The sequence below is a fragment of the Mauremys mutica genome, chromosome 14 (assembly GCF_020497125.1).
Source record: "Mauremys mutica isolate MM-2020 ecotype Southern chromosome 14, ASM2049712v1, whole genome shotgun sequence".
NCBI classification, from domain to species: Eukaryota; Metazoa; Chordata; order Testudines; family Geoemydidae; genus Mauremys; species Mauremys mutica.
The window spans coordinates 6,335,117-6,358,767 of record NC_059085.1 but is presented as its reverse complement, the minus strand read 5'-3'; the positions used below and the strand labels follow the sequence as shown (position 1 = coordinate 6,358,767).

General features: G+C 60.4%; 1 protein-coding gene across 2 annotated transcripts; it reads right to left on the bottom strand.

The window, feature by feature from the left end:
- Nucleotides 1–5,274: 5,274 nt before the first annotated feature.
- On the bottom strand, nt 5,275–23,335 carry PARD6A (par-6 family cell polarity regulator alpha). Of its 2 annotated transcripts, none has more exons than XM_044987427.1 (3): nt 23,151–23,335; nt 21,105–21,327; nt 5,275–6,301 (listed from the first exon to the last, which is right to left on the bottom strand). In XM_044987427.1, exons 1-3 carry the CDS (start codon nt 23,211–23,213, stop codon nt 5,553–5,555), a joined length of 1,035 nt encoding a protein of 344 aa, XP_044843362.1. In that variant the 5' UTR covers nt 23,214–23,335; the 3' UTR covers nt 5,275–5,552. The 2 variants fall into 2 exon arrangements, with proteins under 2 accessions (XP_044843362.1, XP_044843361.1); XM_044987426.1 differs by having other exon boundaries at nt 5,275–6,304; nt 23,151–23,333.
- Nucleotides 23,336–23,651: the final 316 nt, after the last annotated feature.

The following is a 23,651-nucleotide window of genomic DNA, read 5'->3' as shown; positions in this document are numbered from 1 at the left end:
TCATTTGCCCTGTAAGCCAGGTTGATTTGACCAATATGGCCTTTTCCCTCAAGTATGCCTTTTTGGGCATCTAGTAAAGTGTTCTTAAACAATTCCCAATTATTATTCACATTGTTCTGATTAAATTCGTCCTCCCAGCTGATTTGGCTCCTAGCTGTTTTTAGCTTTGTGAAATTGGCCCTCTAGAAGCATCAAGTCTGTCTGTCTCTGTTGTGGACTTTATTCTGTTTGCACACTAGAAATGTGATCAAATCATGAGTCCTGCTATCATTGTTTTTAGTTCTGTGATCCGTTCCTCTTTAGCTAGTCGGATAAGGTCTAATATAGAATTCCCCTGTGTTAGAAGCAACATTGTTTGCGTTTGGAAATGGTCATTTATAGTTAGAAGTACCAAGAATGTTTAAGGACGGGCAACGTGAGACTTCCAGCATGTCACTCAGGTTGACATCCCCCATGACCACACAGCATCTTTTCCTACAGTAGAGGTAGGTGCACAGGGAGCCACTCATGCAGTTCCCTACTGGGATTTGGTGGGCTGTAGCAGACACCAATTAATACCCACACTCGATCCTTCCTAAATTGATTTTAACATTCCACTCCTGGGCCCCATGCCACTGGGTTTCAGTAATACCTGGGAGATGAAATTTATGCTCATATGAACACTTTCAATTCCTCGTTTGTTACCCAGACTCCTGGCATTAGTGTGTAGGGAATTAAAGCATTTCCTCTCTTCGTGTCCTTCAGTTCCTTGGTTAATTTTATTCTCAACATCTCAATGTTTTTACCCTCCCTCCTTTAACACCCTCCAGACTACTCTAGTCAGCCTATCCCTGAACTGATTGGTTCCCTGCCTGCTGAAGTGGAGGTCATCCAAACTACAGCCTCCTCTCCCTGTAGCTGGTGGACCCACCTTCCACTAACCCAAACCCCTCCATGCTGCAACATTTACCTAGCCAGCAGGTCACTTCCAGCGTCTTCTGCCTGCCTTTGCTTGCGGAACAGGGAGGCTCTTAGAGGCAATCGCTTGGCTATTCTGCTTCCATGTTCCCTGAAGTCACCTACTAGCTGTGAGCTCTCTCGTGATAGTGTCAATCTGAACCATCTGTGGTGTTGGCAGAGCAGCTCATGCCTCCATTGAACATGAAGCAAGAAAGGGTACCGTCATGGGTAGGAGAATGGGCATATGGAGGGAGGGTATCATAGATACAATTCTAATAGGTGATACTGGCGGTAGAACATCTGGGCCTAATCAGGTAAAGAATGTGAGTGAAGCCAAACAGCAAGAATTAAGATGTTTGTACACCAATGCGAGGAGCCTAGGTAAGAAAATGGAGGAAGTAGAGTTACTGGTGCAGGAAGTGTAACCGGATATTATAGGGATAACAGAAACATGGTGGAATAGTAGTCATGACTGGAGTACAGGTATTGCAGGGTATGTGCTGTTTAGGAAAGACAGAAATAAAGGCAAAGGTGGTGGAGTAACATTGTATATCAATGATGAGGTAGACTGTAAAGAAATAAGAAGGGATGGAATGGATAAGACAGTCTGTCTGGGCAAAAAATCACATTGGGGAAGAAAGCTACTAGAGCCTCCCCTGAGATAGCACACCCCAAGCACTACAGACCACCAGGATCTGATTTGGATATGGATAGAGACCTCTTTAATGTTTTTAATGAAGTAAACACTAATGGGAATTGTGTGATCATGGGAGACTTTAACTTCCCAGATATAGACTGGAGGACAAGTGCTAGTAACAATAATAGGGCTCAGATTTTCCTAGATGCGATAGCTGATGGATTCCTTCACCAAGTAGTTGAAGAACCAACAAGAGGGGATGCCATTTTAGATTTGGTTTTGGTGAGTAGTGAGGACCTCATAGAAGACATGGTAGTAGGGGACAACCTTGGTTCGAGTGATCATGAGCTAATTCAGTTCAAACTAGATGGAAGGATAAACAAAAATAGATCTGGGACTAGGGTTTTTTATTTCAAAAGGGCTAACTTTAAAGAATTAAGGAAATTAGTTAGGGAAGTGGATTGGACTGAAGAACTTGTGGATCTAAAGGTGGAGAAGGCCTGGAATTACTTCAAGTCAAAGTTGCAGAAACTATCAGAAGCCTGCATCCTAAGAAAGGGGGAAAAAATCATAGGCAGGAGTTGTAGACCAAGCTGGATAAGCAATCATCTCAGAGAGGTGATGAAGAAAAAGCAGAAAGCCTACAAGGAGTGGAAGATGGGAGGGATCAGCAAGGAAAGCTACCTTACTGAGGTCAGAACATGTAGGGATGAAGTGAGAAAGACCAAAAGCCATGTAGAGTTGGACCTTGCAAAGGGAATTAAAACCAATAGTAAAAAGGTTCTATAGCCAGATAAATAAGAAGAAAACAAAGAAAGAAGAAATGGGACTGCTAAACACTGATGATGGAATGGAGGTTAAGGATAACCTAGGCATGGCCCAATATCTAAATAAATATTTTGCCTCAGTCTTTAATGAGGCTAATGAGGATCTTGGGGATAATGGTAGGAGGACAAATGGGAATGAGGATATGGAGGTAGATATTACCACATTCGAGGTAGAAGCCAAACTCAAACAGCTTAATGGGACAAAATCAGGGGGCCCAGATAATCTTCGTCCAAGAATATTAAAGGAACTGGCACATGAAATTGCAAGCCCATTAGCAAGAATTTTTAATGAATCTGTAAACTCAGGGGTTGTACTGTATGACTGGAGAATTGCTAACACAGTTCCTATCTTTAAGAAAGGGAAAAAAAGTGATCCGGGCAACTACAGGCCTGTCAGTTTGACATCTGTAGTATGCAAGGTCTTGGAAAAAATTTTGAAGGAGAAAGTAGTTAAGGCCATTGAGGTCAATGGTAATTGGGACAAAATACAACATGGTTTTAAAAAGGTAGATTGTGCCAAACCAACCTGATCTCCTTCTTTGAGAAGGTAACAGATTTTTTAGACAAAGGAAATGCAGTGAATCTAATTTACCTTGATTTCAGTAAGGCATCTGATACGGTTCCACATGGGGAATTAGCAGCTAAATTGGAAAAGATGGGGATCAATATGAAAATTGAAAGGTGGATAAGGAACTGGTTAAAGAGGAGACTACAACGGGTCGTACTGAAAGGTGAATGGTCAGGCTGGAGGGAGGTTACTAGTGGAGTTCCTCAGGGATCGGTTTTGGGACCAATCTTATTTAATCTTTTTATTACTGACCTTGGCACAAAAGGCGGGAATGTGCTAATAAAGTTTGCGGATGACACAAAGCTGGGAGATATTGCTAACACAGAGAAGGACCGGGATATCCTACAGGAAGAGCTGGATGACCTTGTAAACTGGAGTAATAGTAATAGGATGAAATTTAATAGTGAAAAGTGCAAGGTCATGCATTTAGGGATTAATAACAAGAATTTTAGTTATAAATTGGGGACACATCAGCTGGAAATAACGGAGGAGGAGAAGGACCTCGGAGTATTGGTTGATCACAGGATGACTATGAGCCGCCAATGTGATATGGACGTTAAAAAAGCTAATGCAGTTTTAGGATGCATCAGGCAAGGTATTTCCAGCAAAGATAAGGAGGTGTTAGTACCGTTATACAAGGCACTGGTGAGACCGCATCTGGAATACTGTGTGCAGTTCTGCTCTCCCATGTTTAAGAAGGATGAATTCAAACTGGAACAGGTGCAGAGAAAGGCTACTAGGATGATCCGAGGAATGGAAAACCTGTCTTATGAAAGGAGACTGAAAGAGCTTGGCTTGTTTAGCCTAACCAAAAGAAGGCTGAGGGGAGATCTGATTGCTCTCTATAAATATATCAGAGGGATAAATACCAGGGAGGGAGAGGAATTATTTAAGCTCAGTACCAATGTGGACACAAGAAGAAATGGATATAAACTGGCCGTCAGTAAGTTTAGACTTGAAATTAGACGAAGGTTTCTAACCATTAGAGGAGTGAAGTTCTGGAACAGCCTTCCAAGGGGAGCAGTGGGGGCAAAAGACATATCTGGCTTCAAGACTGAGCTTGAGAAGTTTATGGAGGGGATGGTATGATGGGGTAGCCTAAGTTTGGCAATTAATTCATCTTTACTAGCGGTAAATATGCCCAATGACCTGTGATGGGATGTTAGATGAGGTGGGATCTGAGTTACTACAGGGAATTCTTTCCTGGGTGTCTGGCTGGTGAGTCTTGCCCACATGCTCAGGGTTTAGCTGATCGCCATATTAGGGGTTGAGAAGGAATTTTCCTCCAGGGCAGGTTGGCAGAGGCCCTGGAGGTTTTTCGCCTTCCTCTGCAGCATGGGGCATGGGTCACTTGCTGGAAGATTCTCTGCACCTTGAAGTCTTTAAACCATGATTTGAGGACTTCAATGGCTCAGACACCGGTTTGATACTGGAGTGGGTGGGTGAGATTCTGTGGCCTGCATTGTGCAGGAGGTCAGACTAGATGGTTCCTTCTGACCTTAAAGTCTGATTCCTCGTGGTACTGCACTAAAGCGGGCTGGGCAGCACCCAGGCCTGGAGGGAGGAGCGGCCACTGGGCCCAGGGAACAGCTGCTTACTGCAGGGAGGACCCCGAGAGCAGGGCCAGGCTGCCTGCCAGCAGCGCAGGTAGCGCTGAGTCCCAGCTGATACCCCAGGGACTTGTGACGTGATTCATGCCACATCCTTGCACGGGGGCTGGTGATTTACAACTCCTGAACTTGGAAGGGGGGTTGGCAGACCCCAGTGCCCTCATGCCGAATGGACCCCCAGGCCCTGCTGGGAGGGTGTAAACCCCTTTGAAGTTGGGGAGGTGAAAGTCCTGCTCCATGGGGACAGAGCATTGCACGGGGCTGTGCCCCCCGGGGATGTCTGTGGGATAGAGGGTTGGGGTGCCAGCGTGCTGGGCACTTACCTGGCTCCGGATAGGGCCCCAATGCTCTGTAGGGTGCAGCCACTGCCCTGCAGCTGGGGGGAGCCATTCCCCTCCTTATGGGTGTCAGCGGCAGCCCTGCCCCAGAGAGCGGAGATGCCCCCAGGGGCCAGGCAGGCACCAGCCCCCCCTGCCGGGCGTGTCACCCTGCCCCTCGTTACCCAGCCTTGGGGGTGGGGCAAACCCTGAGCCTTGGCCCCTCTTGGGACCTGCCCCAGGGCGAGCACAGGAGACGAGCGAGCGCTTTCTAGAAAAGGTTTAATGGCCCATCGCAATATATTAATTTATGATGCATATTTTCATAAAACAATTTAAAAAACCCACTTGACTGGAAGGGAAGGGGTGGGGGGGGGTGGGTCTGGCCCAGGGGTGGGGCCTGAGAGGGGCAGTGTCTAGGCATTTGGTTCCCCACAAGGGTGGGGGAGCCCCACAGACGGGGGAGGGGCAGGGCTCGGCGCTCACGTCTCCATGCCCGGCTGCCACCCTTCCTGCGGTGGGGATGGGGCGCCCAGCGTCCTGGGCCTGCCGGAGAGGAGACAGGCTGGGGCAGGGCCTGGCTGGCTGCCAGGGCCTTCCGTACTGCCCGCTGCCCCCATGCCGGCGAGGTCCCACCCAGAGGGGGCCGGCGCTCTATAGGGTGAGGAGCGTGCCGTCCTCCTGCAGGCTGCCCCCGCGGCTGCCATTGGCACTGCCCAGCGAGTGCAGGGAGCCGGGCAGCGCCAGGATCTGCTGGCAGGTCTTGTCCAGGAGGCCGCCGTTGGGGCAGCGGGCGGCGCCGTCGCTCTCGATGACCAGGTCCCCCTCGTCGTCGCTCTCGCCCTCGGCCGTGCTGTAGTGGCTCAGGTAGTGGGAGGCGGGGCTGGGCGTGCTGTCTGTCGAGACGCCCGAGCTGCATGAGGCCTTGCTGCTGCGGATGACGTTGTTGCGCTGGTTGGCCGGCTTGACGGTGACGATGAGGTTGTGGCTGTTGGCCACCATCATGTCCGTCACCTGGTCCAGTGACTTGCCGGCCACGTCGATGCCGTTCACCTCCAGGATCTCGTCGCTGACGGCCAGCAGCCCCGTGCTCTCGGCCAGCCCGCCCTTCACCAGGCGGGAGATGAAGATGCCGGGCACCTTCTCGACGCCCTGGGGGGCCACGCGCACGCTGACGCCGTCACGGATGTAGAAGCCCAGCGGCTTGTCGGAGCCGTGCTTGTGCAGCCGGACGCGCCGGTGCGTCTCGGGCAGGATGTCCACGTCGATGATGGAGGAGATCTGCCGGAAGTCCTGGGGCAGGCCGATCAGCAGCTGCGGCTTGGCCCGGTGGTGCGCCGGCCGCAGCAGCCCCTTCTTCTTCCGCTGCAGGGAGTTGGAGGCAAAGACGCTGGAGTCGGCTTCTGCTGCAGAGAACAAGGAGAGCGCCGGGGTCAGACAGGAACCCGCTGGCCCCAGCCAGGCCCCACAGCCAGCAGCCCCAACGCAGCAAGCGGCCGAGAGCAGGAACTTGACGCACAGCCCAGGCTCACCCACGGCAGACGCCCCTCCCTGCTTTGGCTTTGCACTTGGCTTCCTGGGTTATTTTAATGACATGGAACCCCTGGCTCTGCCGGTGTCCCCCACTCCCGACCCGCAGCCCCCTGCTCTCCCAGCCCTGGGCTCCCCCAGCTCTGCCGGTGCCCCCCACTCCCGACCCGCAGCCCCCTGCTCTCCCAGCCCTGGGCTCCCCCAGCTCTGCCGGTGCCCCCCACTCCTGACCCGCAGCCCCCTGCTCTCCCAGCCCTGGGCTCCCCCAGCTCTGCCGGTGCCCCCCTCTCCTGACCCGGAGCCCCCAGCTCTGCCGGTGCCCCCCACTCCTGATCCGCAGCCCCCTGCTCTCCCAGCCCTGGGCTCCCCCAGCTCTGCCGGTGCCCCCCACTCCCGACCCGCAGCCCCCAGCTATCCCAGCCCTGGGCTCCCCCAGCTCTGCCGGTGCCTCTCACTCCCGACCCGCAGCCCCCAGCTCTCCCAGCCCTGGGCTCCCCCAGCTCTGCCGGTGCCCCCCACTCCCGACCCGCAGCCCCCTGCTCTCCCAGCCCTGGGCTCCCCCAGCTCTGCCGGTGCCCCCCACTCCCGACACGCAGCCCCTTCTAGCCCAGCCCTGGGCTCCCCCAGCTCTGCCGGTGCCTCTCACTCCGGACCCGCAGCCCCCTGCTCACCCAGCCCTGGGCTCCCCCAGCTCTGCCGGTGCCCCTCACTCCCGACCCACAGCCCTGGGCTTCTCCTGCCCCCTGCCACCCCTCCTGACTCAGGGTCTGGGCTCTCCCTGGATGGAGACCCAAGTCCCCCCTGAGGCATCAGGATGTTTCTCCAGGTATCACAGCCACCAACGAGGACGAGACGCCTGAATTCGTCCTCTTGGCTCTGCCCTGCTCCAGCCCCTGGGTGCTGCCGCCTGGGCCAGGAGCCCCCTGCAGACCTTGGCAGCCACTCTGGAGCGCGGAGCTGTCCCAGCCCAGGCAGCAGCGTCACTGGCTGCTCCTCGTGGCCAGGCAGGAGGGGTCGGCAGCGAGACTCCACGGTGCCATCCCCGGGCTGAATTGGGTGGGGAACCCTCTGGTCTCTGCCAACCACACCAGCCCCACAGGGACCAGGCAGCTGCTTCTGCTCAGCCCTAGAACCAGTGTCCCAGCCCCCACCCCTCCAGCTGGAACCCCCCACCCCCACCCCTGCAATAGCCCATGATCTCCACCCGCCCCCCTACCTGGAAGAGCCCCTCCCCCAGCAAACGCCCTTCTGGGAGGGCAGGCCTGGAGCCCTCTGATAAGGGCACAGCAAGGGTGGGGGGAGGGGATCACCCTGGGATCTCAAGCCCTGCCCTCCCCCCCTCACTGGCCTGGGGGTGGCTGGAGAGCTGGGGGGAGGGGGTGTCAGGCATCCAGCTGTCCCAGCCCCAAGGGAGCAGAGGGGAGGGGCTGTGCTTGTTACGTCCCACAACCCCCCTCCAGGGTATGGTGCGAACCCCGGCGTCCTGGGGGAATTCTATTCCCCTTGCCCCAGAGCCAGGCCCCGGCTGGTACCCGCTGCAGGCAGGCCGTGCTGTGCAGGGGACACGGGGCACCGGGGGGAAGGAGGGGGGGGCGGGTCTGCTCTGCAGTTTCAGAGATGACGATGTCGACATGGCATGGCCTGCCCGGGAGCACAGCAGGGGCCAGGACTCCCGGGTCTCTCGCGCTGGGCAAGTCCCTTCCCACTCGGCGCCCACCTCACAGCAGGGGGAGAGGCACCTGGCAGGGACTGAGCTGTCTGTGTAGCCCCAGAGACACCTGCCTGGCCCATGGGGTCAACGGGAGCCTCCCGCTGGGCTATGCCTGCCCCAGCTCCAGAGCCGTGTGCCCCAGCAGCGCCCCCGGCTGGCTGCCGAGAGCATCGTGGCCTTGCTCAGCTCAGCCCCGGGCACCAATCGCTCCTGGCCACCAGCCAGGGCTGGCGCTGCCCACACGAGCATCACGCCAGCCAGCCGCAGATGGCAGAATCCAGGACTGGCCAGGCTGGGGCGACAGACGCTTCCTGCAGGACCCCCAGGGGTCAAGGAGCCGGGCAGGCCTGGCACGAGGGGGCGAGCAGCAGCACCAAGCCCCACGTCTGCCCCAGAGCTTCATGGCAACAGGGTTCCAGCCCTGCCCTGGGCCGGCCTCCGCTGGGCAGCGTCCCTCGGGCTGAAGGGAGGGAGCCCGGGGGTGATGGGAGCAGGTTCCCCGGCCGTGAAGTGCTCTGAGCCTTTCATGCCACCCCCGCGCTGTCCTGACGGCCAGGGCCGGGCAGAGGATTCGGGGGCCTGGGCCAAAGCGGGGGAGCTGCGGTGCTTGTACTCACCCGGCGGCCGTCCGGGTCTGCGGCGGCATTTGGCAGTGGGGGACCCTCCGCGTCTTCGGCAGCACTGAAGAGCCCCACCGCCGCCAAAGACCCAGACCACCGCCAGGCCAGGGCTCGCGGGGGCCCTGGGGGGTCTGAGGCAAATTGCCCCACTTGCCCCCCGTGGGCAGCCCCGCTGACAGCTCCCCAGGGCAATCGGCGGGTGCCAGGTCCGGCTGGCGTCACGCGGGCTCCTGCCCAGCCCGGGCTGCCATGGCAGCGGAGAGGGCAGTGCCATGGGAACGCCGCTCTGGGGATTAGCTCAGCTAGACCAGGGGCCAAACAGCCAGCGGGGGGCAGCTCCTCAGCTCTGCCCGCTGCCGGGCTGGCACGGGGCGCTCCTTGCCAGGGCCTGCTGGGCCATGTCGGCCCAGGGACGGGGCGAGCGGAGACAGCGCTGCCCGAATGCTCTGCGAGGCCCCCGCCCGGACATCTGCCCAGGATCCCAACTCATTCGCCGCCCCCACCAAACCTCAAGCCCCTCCCTGCTTCTCTTCCCCTCCCCCAAGGCTGCAGGTCCCCCCCAGCACAGCCCATCTCCCCAAGCCCTCCCCCCCAGGACAGGCCAGCTCAGCCCACCTGCCCATGGGCACAGAGATGCCAGCCCCAGATCTCTGCCACGGGCCCCCTTGGCTCACACTCTGGGATGCACCCTCACCCCTGGGCTCCAGCCCATCCCCCGCTCCCCTCCAACACCAGACTGCCCTCTGCCCCACTCGGGGGGGGGGGGCGCTTCCACTGGGGCAGCCGGCAGACCCCTTGCCCGAGAGACCACTGCCCCCTCCCACTCCAGCTGCCCTGCTGCCCCTCCTCGTGCCCATGGATCACATCACGCTCTGCAGCCTCGGCTGCCCTCACCCAGGTTACGCCCTTCGCACTGGTGACAGAAGCCACGAGCCGAGACCCCCAGGCCAGGCCGAGCGCCAGCGCGCCACAGGGCAGGGCAGCTCGGAGACGCCAGGCCCAGAAATGGGCAGCCCGTGGCTGAGGGTGTGTTACCGCGCCAGGCCCGGCCCCACCACTTACTCCTCAAAACACCCCTCCCCCGCCCACATACCCCCATCGTTCCCCTCCCTCGCACACGGTAGCTGCTGACTCCCCCCAGCCTGCGGGGTGTGGGGGTCTCCCTGGCACAGCCCAGCCCCCGCCCCAGGCTGACTGGCACATCAAGCACGCCCGATGCTCTGGGAGGGGGAGCTCAGGACACTCTCTGCTCGCCCTGGTCCCGGAGGAGCTGGCATTAGCCGACTCACATGGCAGCAATTCCCCTCCCTTCCTGCCACTCGCCCAGCCCTGGGGAGCAATGCAGCCTCTGATCGGGACGGGGCCCACGCCGAGGACACCCCACTCTGCTCTGCCCTGCTGCTGTCCCTGCCTGTGGCCGGGCACGTGCTGGCACAGCGGTGGGCGAGAGCAGCAGTGGGCTGTACCCGCCAGTCGAGCTGGACCAGGGGGATTACATGGCATGTGCCGGGCTGGGATTAGAGGAATCTGAATAACTCGGCTTTAAATCGTACTGTGAGTCATGCCCCATGGAGTTAACCCTGGCGCTGCCAGCTCCCACAAGCACCAGCTCAGGTCACCTGCACGCCAGCTTGGCCTCTTCCCGCTGGGGCAGAGAGCCAGGGCTGGCTGGCATACAGGAGCCCGCGGGCACGTTCCCTGGCTCCGCTGGTTGCTCCCCCCATGCGTGTCCCAGGATGCCGGGGGGAGGGGGGGTGGATGCTCAGGGCAGCACCACCCAGCACTCTGAGGGCACCCACAGCAGAGACGGGGAGCCCACCCCTTGGGGTGGATCACCAGGAGGGGGCACGTCTCTATGCCAGGCCAGGCAGACGACCAGCTCTCGGCAGCAGGGAGCAGCAGCCATGCCCCACGAGAAGCCAGGGAGAGACAGGCTCCCAGCCCGCCCCCACCCCCCTGCACAGAGAGGGGGGCCCATGGGACTGGCAGCTCTCAGCCAACCCTCCTCCCCAGCTGGCCACAGCTAGGGACAGGCCCCTGGTGCCCCCAGCCCAGGCAGCTGGCACCACGGAGACCCATCTGCGCCCAGCTGCCCCACGACCCCAGATCCTGGCGGTGCCAGTGCCCCAATCCCAGCTGCTGCCACTGGGGCCACGGAGACTCCAGGCACAGTCCCCCCCAAGCAGGGGGCTGCCTCTGCCAGCCAGGCGAGGCAGAGAACCCGCGGCCAGGAGCAGGGCAGGCGGGGATCTCCCACGTGCCAACTGACACCAGCTCGGAGCAGCTCAAGGGGCCAAGGTTTGGGGCCCAAGAGCTAAGCCGAGGAGACACCCCCCTGCGGCAGCACGTCCTGAGTCCCTGGGGCTCCCCCCACAGGCTGTCTCTGGCCCACAGTGCGCCCCAGCCTGCCCCCGGGGTGGGGGGTCAGGGCTGATCTGGGGGGGAGTGAATGGGGGTGGGAATTGAGCCCAGGGGGCGGCTCAGCCCACAGCTAATGACACCCCACAGCAGAGTGCCCATGGGTTCATGGAGCCAGGAGCCGTCAGGCTCATCCAGCCCCTAGCACCACAATGGGGTCAGAAGAGCCCCCCCTACAGTCACCCTGGCAGAGCCCCCCCTCGATCCCCCCTAGCACCTCACTGGGGCATCGCAGCGAGTACTGAGCCCCCTGCAGCGCCTGGCTGCTCCTTGGCGCTGTCCCCTGCAGGCAGGGCAGGGCAGAGTGTGGGTCCCGCCAGCCGGCAGGTTTCTTTCCCCAGCGCCGTGAAGCTTTTGCTGTGGAGTTTACGGACAGGTGGGGGGAGGCGAGAGCCTAGGCCGGGCTGCGAAGGGTCAGACCCCAGGGCCGTCCAGGCCCAGCCCGTGAGCCCTGCCGGGGACTCCTGCCTGGCTGAGCAGCGAGCGCCTCTCCCGGCACACGCCCGCCCGCCCGCAGGGGCTGCTGGCTATAAATATCTGGCCGTGCACACACCACGCGGTATTTTTAGCCCAGGAGACGCGGCAAGGCCTTTCCCAGCTATTTCTGTGCACGACTCTCTGCTGTCTGAGTCACTGGGGGATGCCAGCAGCTCGCCAGCCCCCCCTCCGGGGCAGCCGCGGCGGCAAACGGGGCTGCCTGGCTGCCCCCGCCGACACAAGCCGGAGGAGGAGGCTGCTGATGGAGCCAGAATCCACATGCCCAGGACAAAGCCAGGGCCATTTCTTATCAGGCTGCGAGCTCCCCACAACCCTGAGAACCCGCCTGGACCCACCATGCCCAGCAGCTGCCCACAGGGCACCTGGCCCACAAGGGGGAGGTGGTGGGGGGCTCCCACATCACAGAAGCCTTCCTTGGTCACAGTGGGGTCTCTGCCCCCATCCCGTCATTACTGCCCAGGGGCTGCTGCAAGCGTCAGTGGCCCGCGGGAGCAGATGGCTGGGCCTGGGATCTGGGGCCAGGTCTCTGCTGCGGAGGCAGGCTCACTGGGGACTCACACCACCATGGGCTCCGTGCTTCGCTCCCTGCCGGATACAGGGGCAGCGCCCAGAGAAGCGAGGCTGAGCAGGCAGAGCACAGGACTGGGACTCGGGAGAGCTGGGCTGGGCGAGCCTGCCTAGGAAAGTCAGTGCCCCTGGTGCCTCAGTTTCCCCTGTGTGAGGTGGTGATAGCCACACTGCCCTCCTTCGCCACTGGAGAGTCCCAGCTGAGGTGTGCGGGGGCAGGCAGGGACAGGAGTGTTGGGGAACATCTGGGCCCCTGGTAACACTGTCAGGGACCCGGGGGCTCCGATGTTCCCCAGAAGCCGAGCTGCCTGCCCAGCCCTTTGCCACCCCCCAGCCCGCCCGCTCCCCACCTGCCGAGCTCCACCAGAGGACTAGGACATAGCACCTATGTCACACTTCAGGCAACACGCCGGTATCCCCCTATGTGGGTCCAGCCGAGGCACCCGCTCCTGGCTCCCAGCTCCTCAGCTGTCACCTCTCTCGGGCAGAGACACGTGTCTCTCCACCCCGGACCAGGGCTTTTCCAGGCTGCACGGTTCTCTGCCGACACCGTGCTATTCCCAGCAAGCCAGACTGTCGAAAGAGGCCTTTGATCTCTCGCCAGAGGCTACGACCCAGCAGGCCTTTGTAAGCATCTTAAGATGAAAGCACCACAGAGAAAAATAATAATTCCTACAAACATCCTGAACACTTCCCCGCGGTCACGCAACAGTCTTATGGGGCCTCCGGAGGCCAAAGCCCCCAGCCCTTCCCAGGAAGGATTGGACAGAAGGGCCCGTCCAGCTGCTGGATCAGAAGCAGGTCCTGAGTCAGCTGATCCAAAAGCCCTTCCCTTGTCTGTTGGCCTCTGGAGAATCCAGTGTGAACCAGTGCCCGGGACCCTCGCCAGACGGTGGCACATCGGGGCGGGGGGAGGGGAAAGGGGAGCGGAGTGATTTTACCTCATCCCTCTCCACTGTGCTTAGTTCGTGGGGTGAGCTGTGGCCACTCACCCCCCTGGAATTACAGGCAATCCCTGGTCCCCCACGACGACACAGACGTCACACAGCGAGATCTCCCAGGGAGACTGCAGGAAATTGACGTATCCGTCGGAACTGTCTTCAAAAGGGGGAACAAAGAGGATCTGGGGAATCATAGAGCAGTCAGGCTGATACTGATAGCGGGAGAGATACTGGAACACGTCAGCCATCAGTCAGTTTGTAAGCACTTAAAGCAGGGGTTCTCAAATGGGGGGTTGGGACCCCACAGGTTATTGCCTGGGGGCTTGCGAGCTGTCAGCCTCCACCCCACACCCTGCTTTGCATCCAGCATTTATAATGGGGTTAAATCTACAAAAAGCTGTTTTCAGTGTATAAGGGGGGGGGGGGGTCGCACTCAGAGGCTTGCGAGGTGAAAGGGGTCACCAGGACAGAAGTCTGAGAACCACTGGCCTAGAGGATAAGAGGGTTACAAGGAGTAGCCAGCATGGATTTATCAAGAACAAGTCACGTCAACCCAAGCTAATTTCCTTCTCTGACAGGGCAACTGACCTCACTGGCTGGGGGGAAGCAGCAGATGTGATCGAACTGTATTTTAGTGAGGCTTTTGTCACGGTCCCACATGACAGTCTCACAAACAAGCTGTGGCAACGTGGTCTAGCTGGCTGCACAACGGCTTGAAAGGCCATGCTCAGAGTCGTGCTCGATGGCTCGCTGCCAGACTGGGAGGGCGTGTCGAGTGGGATCCCGCGGGGGTCTGCCCTAGGCCCAGGGCTAGTTAGTGTTTCCCTTAATGACTCGGATAATGGAGTGAAGAGTGTGCACATGACACCAAGCTGGGAGGGGTCACGTGCACTTTGGAGGACAGGGTTAGAATCCAAAGCGACCCTGACAAATTGGAGAATTGGTCTGAAAGCAACGAGATGAAATTCAATAGAGACAAGTGCCACGTAGAGAGGGAAAAAACTCCAAACCGACACAGTAACTGGGAAATAGCTGGCTAGGTGGCAGTACTGCTGGAAAGGATCTGTGGCTCACAGCAGATTGCAGACTGAATAGTCATCAGTGTCATGTAGCTGCAACAGGTCCATTCTGGGCTGTATTGGGCACCACATGTCTGGAAAGATGTGGACAAACTGGAGAGTCCAGAGGAGAGCGACAGAAATGATTAAAGGTCTAGAAAACATGACCCGTGAAGGAAGATTTTTTTAAAAATGGGTGTGGTTAGTCTGGAGAAGAGAAGACTGAGGGGGGACTTGATAACCTTTTACGTGCTTGAAAACGGTTACAAGAAGGGAGAAAAATTGTTCTCTTTAACCTGCGAGAGTAGGACAAGAAGCAATGGGCTTAAATTGCAGCAAGGAAGGTTTAAGCTGGACATTAGGAAAAACTTCCTAACTGTCAGGGTGGTTAAGCCCTGGAATAAATTGCCCAGGGAGGTTGTGGAATCTCCATCTCTGGAGGCTTTTAAGAGCAGGTTGGACAAACACCTGTCAAGGTTGCTCGGCCCTGCCTCAGCGCAGGGGTTGGACTACGTGACCTCTCGGGTCCCTTCCAGCCCGACACTTCTGCGATTCTACATCTCCTGCAGTGACAGGAGAGAGCGTGGCAGGTTCCTCCTCCGCGCAGCAGCTGCCCCTGCACGACTCCTTGGAGGGTTAAAGGAACAGATGGGACAGTTGCAGAGTCAGCTCTGCCCCACGCCTGGGATAATGCAGGGAGTCGCTGAGGGCAGTGTGCGGGCATGTGGGGGGGAGGAGGGTCTGGAAGGGGGGATGCTCCAGGACTGTGGGTTCAGGAGGACCCAGATCATCTCGGATCCCGGCAGAACCCCACCCCCACAACCCCTTGGCTCATGGGAGCCCACGGTGCCACCTCCCCACAGTGAGGAGCCATTGCCCAAGATGGCCAGAGCCTGCCCCTGGCCTCCCCGGGGGTAAACGCATTCTGCTTCCAACAGTCACCGTGCAGCGTGCACACGAGCCAGTGCACAGCCGGGCTTGCACCCGGGAGTGCGGAGCTACATGGCACTCAGCAGCGGGCCTGGGACGGGGCTTTGCAGACACTGCGCTGTGATGGCACGTGTCATCCTGCACAATACAGCCCCCAGCCCCAGCGACACCCGGCCCTGCTGAGCGGGAGGGGACCGGGGCGAGTGGAGAACTCCGAGTCTCCCGCTCCTTGCCCTGGACTCCAACACCTCTCTCGCCAGGGGAGGTCTGTATGGCTGGTGTCCCGTCCTGACCCCAGACACAGGGGCCCACCCCACGCTCAGAGCCCCAGCACCCACCAGCCCCTCGCTGGGAGCCAAGGGTGTCAGAGCCAGAACCCGAGGCTCCTTGCTGGGCAGGCTGGCAGGGCCCATCCAGCACGTGGCCCTGGACGTACAGTCGGAGATTTGGGAATCTCCCCACGCTCAGGGGGTCACAATATATCGCTCACTAGCTGCCAGCACAGCGTCCCCCCCTGAACGGAGCAGCACAGCGGGGGCGGAGCAGCACAGCCCCAGAAGGAAGCCCCCTCCCCCAACACTTCCCTTTCCTAGGCTCAGCACCTATTCTATAGGATTGCAACTTTTAATGGAAGGGGCCCCCAAAATTGCTTTGCCCCAGGCCCCCTGAATCCTCTGGGCGGCCCCAGATCAAGCAGGTCTGGCTCCATCCCTCCTCAGCCTGCGCATCCCGGTGCCTCGCAGCCCTACATCTCCACGGTGCCTCGCTTCCCCAGAGCTGCTGCAGGATCACCTGCTCCCCGCCCCCGAAACGCAGCCCGCTCTGGGGGAGCAGGTGATCCTGCTTGCGGCAGCTGCTTCGCAGCACAAAGCAGCAGTGTGGGCAGGGGAGTCCCGCACCCCACCAGAGCCGCAGGCAGGGCCGGCGCAACCATTTAGGCGACCTCGGCTGTTGCCTAGGGCGCTAGGATTTGGGGGGCGCCATCTTCGGCCGCTCCGGTCGCTGCCGGCATTTAGGCGGAGGGAGCTGGGGCAGGGGAGCGCGCCCCAGCTCACCCCTGCCCCACCTCCTCCCCGAGCACCCTGTGGCTGCGTCACTTCTCCCACCTCCCAGGCTTGCGGTGCCTGGGCTGATTGGTGCCGCACGCCTGGGAGGCGGGAGAAGTGAAGCAGCCACAGGGTGCTTGTGCGCGGAGCAGGGGTGAGCTGGGGCGGGGGGGGTGCCTCAGGGCAGAGGGTGGGGGATGGGGAGCTGCCACGGGGGGGCACCTCAGGGCACAGAGGGGGAGCTGCCGCGGGAGGCGGGGGGCGCCTCAGGGCAGGGGCTCGGGGACGGGCGCAAGGTGGAAGTTTCACCTAGGGTGCGAAACATCCTTGCACTGGCCCTGGCCGCAGGGAGAGTCTCGGCGGGTAGGAGGCGGCTCCCCAGGCTGGGATCCAGCCCGGAGAACTTGGTACAGGCTGCGATTTAAGGGCTGTGCTGTGGACTCTGTTTTCAGTCTGCCCCGACCCCAGGGAACACGCTCCGGCCTGACACCCCCCCACCCCGCTCAGGCCGCCCCACACTCGCCCTGTCTCCCTTCCAGCCACTGGCTGGGCCCTGCTGCTCGGCACAATCGCAGGCCGTGGGGGCCCAGCTGCAGTGTTCCCCAGCGAGGGGCCTGAGGCCCGTCCCATGCTCTGCTCCCAGGACAGCCGGGCTTTGCCAAGGGAGACCAGCGGGTGGGACGGCTGCCGGGAAGCGGCACTGCTCTCCCCAAGCAGGTCAGAGCCAGCCCCTTGGCAGCCCCCCAGCCCAGCCCCCACTCTCCTGCTAGCTCCCAGGAGGCTGTGGGAAGAGCAGAGGCAGAGCAGACACAGCTTTGGGGTCGGGGGGTAGCTTCTGGCAATGCCCCCCGCCCGGCCTGCCAGCGCAGGGGAGCTCGGACTCCTTTCCAGCCTGTGCGGAGGAGGGGGTGGTTACCCAAGGGCCCCTCCCAGCTAACCCCCTGGGACTTGGGGGTCCCACCGCCATTCCAGCTTCAGCAGAGGTGCCCTGGAACCAGATCCTCCAGGACCTCTGGGGCACTCCCAGAGCCCAGCACCCCGGGCCCAACCTTCCCCCAGGGGCGGGGGATGCGCACACAGGCCCTGCTTACTGTGGGGCAGAGCCAAGCCGGTCTCCTTCTCCCCTCTCAGGGCGTTGTCCCTTGGGGGCCTGGCCTCCAGCTGGCTAGTCAGAGCCTCAGCCCTCCATCCGCCGAGAGCATCGCTAGTGGGACCTCGGCAGGAGCCCCGCTGGGAAGGGGGGCCCAGGGGACGCTGCCTTCATCTGGGCCAGCTTTAGCTCCCGCCCAGCCTGGAGGTGAACCGGAGCCTGTTAAAACCCTCACGTCAGCGGCTCCCAGACATCTCTCCCGTCACTGCTGCGGGAACCCCCCCGAGCAGTCTGTTTTCACCGGGGAGTCCAGCCAGACTCCCCCCTCCCCAGGCCTTTTATCTTGGCTGCTCTGAACACCCGGCCGACGCAGCCAGCGCCGTGCAGGCAGACAGACTGCTGGGCCGTGCTCTAGATCTGGGCAGTCTCCCACGCCTTCATGCTGGCTGCGCTCAAGGGCTTTCCCAGCGCAGCGAGCTCAGCCCTCCCGGCTTCAGCTCGAGCGATAGTGCTGGCTGGGGGGCAGCCCCCCGTGGCGGGGGCCCCGAGCCGGGGAGCAGCCCCCCGTGGCGGGGGCCCCGAGCCGGGGAGCAGCCCCCCGTGGCGGCAGGCCAGCTTGCTGCCCGCTCCGTGCCCCAGCGGGCAGCACAGTATCGTCAGCCCATGGCCTGCTCCCAAGCCAGCGCTCCAGGCAGCGGCTGCCAGACACTGGGCTTTAGGTCTGTTCACTCACAGACAAATGTGTGACTATGTCATTCAAAGTGAAGTCCCCCCGCTGCTCCCCCTTGGTGCGGCTGGAAGCCTGGGCCCGGCTGTGCCTGCACTCCTGCGGAGCGGACGGCTGCTTTAGCACCTAGAGCCCAGGGACTGGAGCTGGCAGCTCCCTGATCAGGGGCAAGTCACTGCCCCTCTCTGTGCCTCAGTTTCCCTGACCTGGGAAACAGGGCCAGCCTCACTTCGCCAGGGTTGGGATTCGCTCAGATGGCAGGGGCTAGAGACAGGCCAAAGATTGGACATGGGCTCTGTCTTCTGCGCGTCCTGGGCTCTGATCCCACAGCGATCTGCCAATATTTTCCTCTGTAGCTGGCAGTAAGCGCCCGCCCAGGAGCGTGCAGACTGGGCAGAGGAGGGTCAAACCCTTCTCAGCCACCCCACAGGACAAACAGGCTCCCCACAGGACAGACCAGGGGCTCCCCAGAGGGGTTGAGACCTGGCTCCCAACGAGTATTCAGATCCGAGAGCGTGAACAGCTCAGGGCTGCGTGGAGAGCTGAGAGGAGCAGGAGTCTCCTCCCTCCAGCTCGTGCTTTGAGAGCTCTGATGCCAGAGGCAGATGACTGGCTACTCCAAGCCATTAGGAACTCGGGGCTTCGGGTGCCCTGTACGTGACAGCAGGGGAATCCCCAGCCCTCCAGTTGGTTTGGGGTGTCATTCTTACCAATGGGCGCCACAGGGCGCCAGCAGAGCACGCCGCAGGCATCAGCAGGGATGATGTTTGGCAGTTCAAAAGGCAACACTTTCGGAGAGCGGTACTCAAAGCAGTGCCGTGGCACAGCCCTAGAGGGGGCAGCCGATACCGCTACTGGCCACATGTGCTCCGTAAAGACCCACTGGAGCTTTAGCCAGAATCATGATGTTTGCCCAGGACTAAATCTAGTTGACACTCAGTCTTGCAATCTGCTGACTAATCCTCCCTGCAGTGGTGATCCGATACGGTAGCCTCCACTTCCTGTCCTAAGCTCCTGTGTACATTTAAGCTTGTTCCATTCCAAGGAAGCTGCATTTCAGCAGTGACCGAAGTCACCCTAGCGCCTGCATGCATTAGACCATTGGAAGCACTCTGAGATCCTTCCAGATGAAAGAAGTTATAGGCATGCAGCAGATTCCCATACATGTATTTCAGTTTTTGGTCTTATGATCTGCATATATGGGTAATGAAAGATGTTTCCCTACCCATCTCTGGGGTGGAACACAATCACTGCTCAGCAGCGCGCAGCATCACTGCACGTCAAGAAGTGAAGAATGCTGGGAGGAGATAAATCCCAGGCCCAGTGGCTTAGACTTTCACCTGCCCGCTGGAAGAGAAGAGCTACCTTCCAGGAACTGTGTGTCCTTTAATTGAATTACCCTGCAGGGCAGCAGAGCTTTAAAGCTGCAGGAGTTTAATTCTCTGGTATTTCTTCTGTTGAAACTTAACTAGTTTCACCCATTCCACAGAGTCATAGAATCACAGAATATCAGGGATGGAAGGGACCTCAGGAGGTATCCCACCCCTTGCTCAAAGCAGGACAAATCCCCAGACAGATTTTTGCCCCAGATCCCTAAATGGCCCCTCCAGGATTGAACTCACAACCCTGGGTTTAGCAGGCCAATGCTCAAGGCACCGAGCCATCCCTCCCTCCTCCTCAGCCTGTCCTGCAATACACTGCAAGGGCTTTAATCTGTGGCCTCACACCCCAGAACCATCTCGCCGGGAGCACATGACCATTAAACAAGGCCCAGTGCAGGAGGGAGGGCACAAGCAGGGGCCCCTCAGGCACTTCGCTGTTGCCCTGTTTGTTTGATGGGAATGATGCATCAATGCAGTTTGTGAGATGGGCGACAACTTCTGCATTTTGTTAATGATTCCGCCACGCCTCCCTGCCCTAGGCCGCCGGGCCCTGCTCGAGTCCCGGGGAGAGAGTAGGGTGACCAGATGTCTCGATTTTATAGGGACAGTCCCGATATTCGGGGCTTTTTCTTATGTAGGTGCCTATTGCCCCCCACCCCCGTCCTGATTTTTCACACTTTCTATCTGCTCACCCTAGGAGAGAGCCATGGCTTCAGGAACTCTCGCAAGCTCCTAAGAAAGGCCTCAGGGATTTTGATATTGCTGCCTTATAAAGCTCCAAGATAAACAGGTTCTGCTCCCGCTCCTATGGATCCGCCCGGGTGGGCAAAGCCAGCGGCGGGGCTGCAGACGCAGTGACAGCCCTCGCTCGCTCTCAATGGGAAGAGAAGCAACTTCAGCTTGCAGAGCCCCTGCGCCTGCCAGCGCCGCTGGGTTCCCAGCCGGGCTCAGAGGTCAGTGCAGTTCCAGGAACAGCACTAGGGGACACAGCTGCTAGGTTTAAGAATAAACCGAAACGTCAAGCATCCAGGAGATTCTCCTTCTTTGACTATAATCATTTTATAACAGGTCAGATCACGGCAGGCCCTCCCAGCCCCAAATGCAAGAGAAGGAAAAGGCACAGCCAGAACCCCCCCTCCTCAAATCACCCCCCCACCTAGGACATTACTATAGGCACAACAGCTGCAAATATGAAGTCCACCCCCCCCCCCCACTTAGGGTGACAAAATGTCCCAATTTTATAGGGACAGTCCCAATATTTGGAGCTTTTTCTTATATAGGTTCCTATTACCCCCCACCCCCTGTCCTGATTTTTCACACTTGCTGTCTGGTCACCCTATTCCCACTGGACCACAAGTCACCATCAAAGCAAATGAACCATCACATCTAACAGTTCCCATCGGAGCCAGGATATAAAAATGTACTGGTTGATCACGTGTGCCAGCTGGCTATGCTCCCCTGTGCAGCAAGAGGTCCCAACACTGTAACACACAGCTGAAGTGCCTGGGCACCAACATACCACAGAGTTATCACAAAACACAGGCTGCAGCTGGTCTGATGTTTGGTGCTCTGGAATAGCAGGTCAACGGAATCCACTCCCCACTTTCCCCTTGGAGGAAGCTCTCTGCCAGGTAAGGAACCCGAGGCCAACGTGGGCAGCCGATGGTGCCCCGCTGGCCCCGACTTACCCCTCTTCTGGATGATGATCCTGAGCAGCGGGTTGGCGGAGGAGAGCGCCTTGTGGTAGTTATCGTCATTGTTGATGGGCAACAAGTCCCCGTGAACGTCCGTGTACCCCAACAACACATCCACGCGGGGGATCTGATGGACTGTCTGGATCAGCTGGTAGAACTCCTGGAAGTCGCCCACACTGGAGCGTTTCATAGCAAAGCGGCGGAACTCGGCGTCAAACTGGGGGCAGAGAAGAGGGGTCAGGTCCAGAGACCAGCATGGCAGCCAGGGGGCTCTGCCCCACGATTCACTTCACGCCCAGCCCATAGGGGATCAGTCAGGGGCTCTCACCAGCAGAGATGGCCAGGGCTTGGTGCCTACACACACACGGAATGAGGTCAGACTACACTGGGTCCCCCACACCCACTCCTCCCCCAGGAGCCCTGAGCTTCACCCCGGCACCCTCAGCCCTCCAGGCGGCTCCTTCCCACCCCACACTGACTGACTCACAGCTGCACCGAGGCACCCTCTGGCCCATATGGGGTCCAGAGACCAAGGATCTGCCTGGACCTAGCGTGTGGGCAGAGGAGTCAGGCCAGTGGGAGAGAGGTGCCACTGGGAATGCCAGGTGGCGCCGCAGAGCAGAGGGAAGGTCCCAGGTGCGAGGAGGCCTGAATAGGGTCACACACCCAGGTCTCAGCAGAAGCACTGCCTCTGCGCTCGGCCAGTTCTAGCCACTGTGTCTTCACCATTGCAGGGGGCTATGGAAAGTCCCTTGCAAGGCAGAGAACGCAGACCTGGGTCACCTATAGCTAAGCTGCCGCACAGGAAGGGACACAAAAGCCTCCTCTACGTCCCCTCACTCCCCTGTAAGCCAAGCTTCACGAGACCCGGTAGCCAGCGCTCCACTTCCACCGCTGGGTTTGCAGAGGCCTCCCTGACCAACTGTAAGCCTGGCACATGCAAGCAGCAGGGCAAGGCACTGCGGTGCCAGGAGGCAATTCCACAGCCACGGTTCCCCGAGGAGCTGCTGCCTACTAGAGCCTCTGAGCAGCAAGGTTAAAACCCATCCGGGGAGACGACTGTCAGGGGAGCCAAGCCCCTGGGTGTGCCCTGTGTCCCACGCTCCCTCCTGCGGAGCCCCGCACCAGAGGCAACAATAACAAAATCTACCCGGCAACTTGAGCCGCGGTGGCGTGACCACCGGGCAGACCTGCACTGCTGTGGCAGCGGGGACACTCAGGCCCGTGGCACTCAGTCCAGGCTGGCAGCATGAAGGGTTAATGGGGGCGGGGGGTGCTGGTGCAAGGGAACTTCTCTGCCCTGCGCCGGGCACGGCAGGCTGCATACACAGCCCCTCATCTCTCCGCAGACAGCCCAGGCGCTTCCTCCCTCATTACCGCTCCCCTCGGGAAATCAATCACCCAACAGAGAGACAAAGGGAAGCCGATCAAAGCAGCAGGCGCAAGGCGCTGTCCTGCCGCCGCTAGCCAGGCTCCAGCGGCACAGATGCCAGAGAGGAGGCCAGGTGTATTCCGGGGGGGGGGGGGCGCACAGCCAGGAACCTGCTTTTCCCTCCCCCAGGTCAGAGAGGCAAAGTTTCCGGCTGGCACAAGCGGGGCACGGATCTGCCCGTCCACAGGCGAGGGCCCTTCCTCGCGCAGCCCACGGGCGTCCCGGGGACGAGGCTCGAGCTGTCAGCCGGCAGGACGGCAGCGCGGTTCTGTTGCAGCGTTGCATAAGCTGCCGGCTCCTGCGAGGGCTCCGCGCCGCACAGGGCGCCCGAGCTAGCCCCCGCCGCCTCCGGGACTCGGGCCATCCAGCCCCGGCACTGAAGGGCGGTTTGAGCCCGCCCGGCTGCAGCCCCGTGCACGGAATAACCCGCTCGACCCAGAGCGGTGGGGACGCGGGCTGAGCTGGCGGCAGCCGGAGCGCGCCCGTCCTGCCCCGGCTGCAGCCCCGGGCCGCGCGGGACCCCCTGCAACAGGGACCCGGGGCCTCCCCCGGGGCCGGAGGCTGCACGCGGGGCTCCGGGGCGGGCGGCGCCGCGGGCGGGCGCTCACCTTGCTCTTCACCTCGATGACGGGCTCCGGGCTCCGCGCCGGGGTGCGATGGTGCTTGGCCATGCTGGGCCGAGCTGGGCCGGGCCGGGCCCGGCTGCTCCTCCCGCCGCCTGCCCGCCCCGCACTGGCTGCGGCTCCTGCGGCCACGGGGGGGTTTCACCGGCCATGACGTCATCCCGAGCAGGTTAGGGGCCGCCACGGGATTGGCGGAGGCCGGGCCAGGGGCGGGCTCAGAACGTCCCCTGCGTCGGGATGGAAGATTGCTGACAACGTCGCCTAGGTAACGGGGGTGGGAGCGCGCCAAGGTGTAGTATCAGGGGCTGAGGCGGGCAGGGGCGGGAGCGTGTCCCGGGGGCGCCGGGCGGGAGCGTGTCCCGGGGGGGGCCGTGCCCCGGGGGCGCGGGGCGGGAGCGTGTCCCGGGGGGGGCCGTGCCCCGGGGGCGCCGGGCGGGAGCGTGTCCCGGGGGGGCCGTGCCCCGGGGGCGCAGGGCGGGAGCGTGT

Coding starts and splice junctions, on each gene's coding strand:
- PARD6A (XM_044987426.1), bottom strand. CDS start 23,213: ATGGCCAAGCACCATCGCACCCCGGCGCGGAGCCCGGAGCCCGTCATC. Junction 21,328..23,150: donor TCATCGAGGTGAAGAGCAAG/GTGAGCGCCCGC, acceptor CTCTGCCCCCAG/TTTGACGCCGAGTTCCGCCG. Junction 6,305..21,104: donor GATCATCATCCAGAAGAGGG/GTAAGTCGGGGC, acceptor TGTTCTCTGCAG/CAGAAGCCGACTCCAGCGTC.